Source organism: Acartia tonsa, chromosome 8, assembly GCF_053477335.1.
Source record: "Acartia tonsa isolate MP-2025a chromosome 8, ASM5347733v1, whole genome shotgun sequence".
Taxonomy (NCBI): Eukaryota; Metazoa; Arthropoda; class Copepoda; order Calanoida; family Acartiidae; genus Acartia; species Acartia tonsa.
Window position 1 is genome coordinate 30,001,704 of NC_137267.1, and position 2,706 is coordinate 30,004,409.

General features: G+C 32.0%; 1 protein-coding gene across 1 annotated transcript; it reads right to left on the reverse strand.

The window, feature by feature from the left end:
• Positions 1-1,132: 1,132 nt before the first annotated feature.
• LOC145326560 (uncharacterized) lies at positions 1,133-2,424 on the reverse strand. The gene is made up of 2 exons (XM_080169930.1): positions 2,230-2,424; positions 1,133-1,475 (listed from the first exon to the last, which is right to left on the reverse strand). Exons 1-2 carry the CDS (start codon positions 2,292-2,294, stop codon positions 1,133-1,135), a joined length of 408 nt encoding a protein of 135 aa, XP_080026056.1. The 5' UTR covers positions 2,295-2,424.
• Between the last annotated feature and the right edge of the window lie 282 nt (positions 2,425-2,706).

Here is a 2,706-nt window from a genome sequence, read left to right on the forward strand (position 1 = left end):
TTTTACAAAAAATGTAAAAAAAAATTTGGGGGGGTTAGGTTTTTTTTTTTGGGGGGGGGGGGTTGGGGGTGTCCCACCCCCCAAGAAAATAGCCTAAAACCACCACAGGACCAGTAGGTATATTCCCTTAAGAGTAATATCCAATAATATCCAATATTTTAATCTAAAAATTGGCGTATTAATCCGAAAAATTGCATTAGGATTGCCATCACTGGGTCACCAGCATTTTTTTTCACTGCAGCTGCAACAGGTCAAAATATATTAAGCATCTAAAAGCGAAAGTACAACAAGATTAGAGTTCGTCTGGTTTCAAATTGCTATAAAAATTCGGAGTTTTAACAACTAATCATTCTCAAAAACTAACCATTTTAAGCATATTGTCATATTAATGATCAGAAACTACCTTAAACTTGCAGAATCCATTTCAGAAGAGGTATCTACTCTACTATGCGCACTCTAAGCATACAAAATTAAATATCAAACATATGTAAAGGCCACAGAAAAAAATATATGCCTCTAGTTAGCCCCAAGTATTTTCTGGAACCCCTATCTTATAAATAAAAAACACCTATTATATCTCATTGTTTTCAAACACTCATCATAATTACTATACAGACATCAATAGATTACTATTATTTTACTGAAACATATTTAATATTTTAAAAATGTAAAATAAGATTTAATTTGAATCCTTAGAATCATCAGCAGAACTTTCTTCGCTTGATTCATCAGAGCTTGAGTCATCAGTTTCTTCACTTGACTCACAATTACTTTCTTCAGAATCTATAGATGAATTTTAATAATTTGAACCAAGTAGATTACCTACCTTAGAATATCAACTAAACACAATAATCCGTCCAACTGTAAAAATGAACTCTTGTAGACGCAGATATTTTGTTTGTTTTTTGATGCTTTTTGATAGGTATAAAAAGCATTTTCAAACAATAAGTTGTTAACTTCCAAACCAATAATGAGCCTGATTTGTCCTACTTTACGTTTCTATTGGTCCAAAAAAGGGGTTGATCATCTAGAGATATAAAACTTACAATTACAATTTCATGTGATTAATCCGTTATATAGGAAACAAAATGATCGAAAATAATATTTAAAAATCTTATAATTATTTTTGGATTCAATTATATATCTTTCCTGAATCTTCCTCTTCTTCGGAAGATGAACTTTCATCATCGTTTGTAGCAGGTTTGTTGGCATCAACGGTTGAAACTTTGTCCGCTGTAACTTCGTGGATTTTAGCACCATCTTTTTTGTTTTCTGTTTGATAATTTTTGATGTTTTCGTAGCCGGTGAGAATATTTCTACAACTAGACAACAAGCTTCTCTGTTGTGAATTTGATCGTTCTGTATCGTAATATTTGTAATTGTTAGAATCTAAACTTCTATTTTTGTTGGAGTGGTAAATACTTCTACGATCGTTTGAAGGTCTTTTAAAAATCTTCTCTTCCGTTATTGGCTCTCTAAAGATTAAAAAGTTTTTCTATGAAAAAATTGCAAAGCAAATGTACATAGATGCATTAGTTGGGTTTTCGCAACCCAAGCTTGTGAAACCCAACTGTTGTCCTCCTTATGAAGGGCAACCCAAGTAAAACCCAACTTTTCCCCTCCTTATGAAGGGCAACCCTATAAAAAAGAGAGGCCACCCTCCTCACAATGAGATGCCACCCCCTAAAAAGGAGATGAGCCACCTAGCACAACTAAGGAGCCAAAAAGTACTCCATTTATGCATATGTAGATCCTATTTTCCTAGCGCTATAATAGTCAGCGGCTGGAAATATTTAGTTGGAAGTAAATGAAAGCTTCACAAAATATCTTAAAATCGAAGGCGTTACTTAAGTCAAAACAACACAAATTAAATGGTACTTCTTTGCATTTATTTTTATTCTAACTTGACTCCTTTAAATGCCGTGAAACTGTTTATTGTACTTCTATTATTGACGTAAAGAAACTATTTCAAAACTCACCTCAGTTCTTTTGATATTTAAACTTAAGCTTTAAAGCCATAATTTGCACGACAAGCAGACTACAGAGTAACCAAATAATAGCTTTCTTCGTTTATTTTTATTTAAATTTTTTCATCCTTTATTTAAAATATGCGCTAGTGTAGATTAAAATATTTTAAAAGGCCCACTTTCATTAACCCAGGACAAAAATAAATGGAACATACCAACAGCTTTTTTTCTATAAAAATAGATTTTAAACCATTGATTTTACCTCAACCTCTTTGTAGGGTAGCGACTTCTAGAACAAGAACGTTCTCTGTATAACCGACGGCTCATCTTTATACATATAAAAATCTAAACTCACCTTTATTAGAAATATTTAATTGATACGTGGCTAAACTTACAATTTTAAAAGAGCAGATACTATGAAACTATGATTTATAATTAGTCGCGCGTATCATATTGTTATATTTTTATTATAAACTGTAGGGTTGGGAAACGGATATAAAAGTACGTGGATTGATTTTGTACCAGGTGAATTTACCTCGTCATTTTATCAGGGTATGCGAGAAGAGAATCTCTTATCCACGTACGGTATTTTATTTCCATTGCATTGGTTTGGAATGATATTAAATTCGAAAACAAAGAATAGTGGCAAATGGCATTATTTTACTTGATATAAAATATTTTAAATAAACTTTTAGCATTAAATACTCACGATTGCATACATTCATAGATAAGTACACCA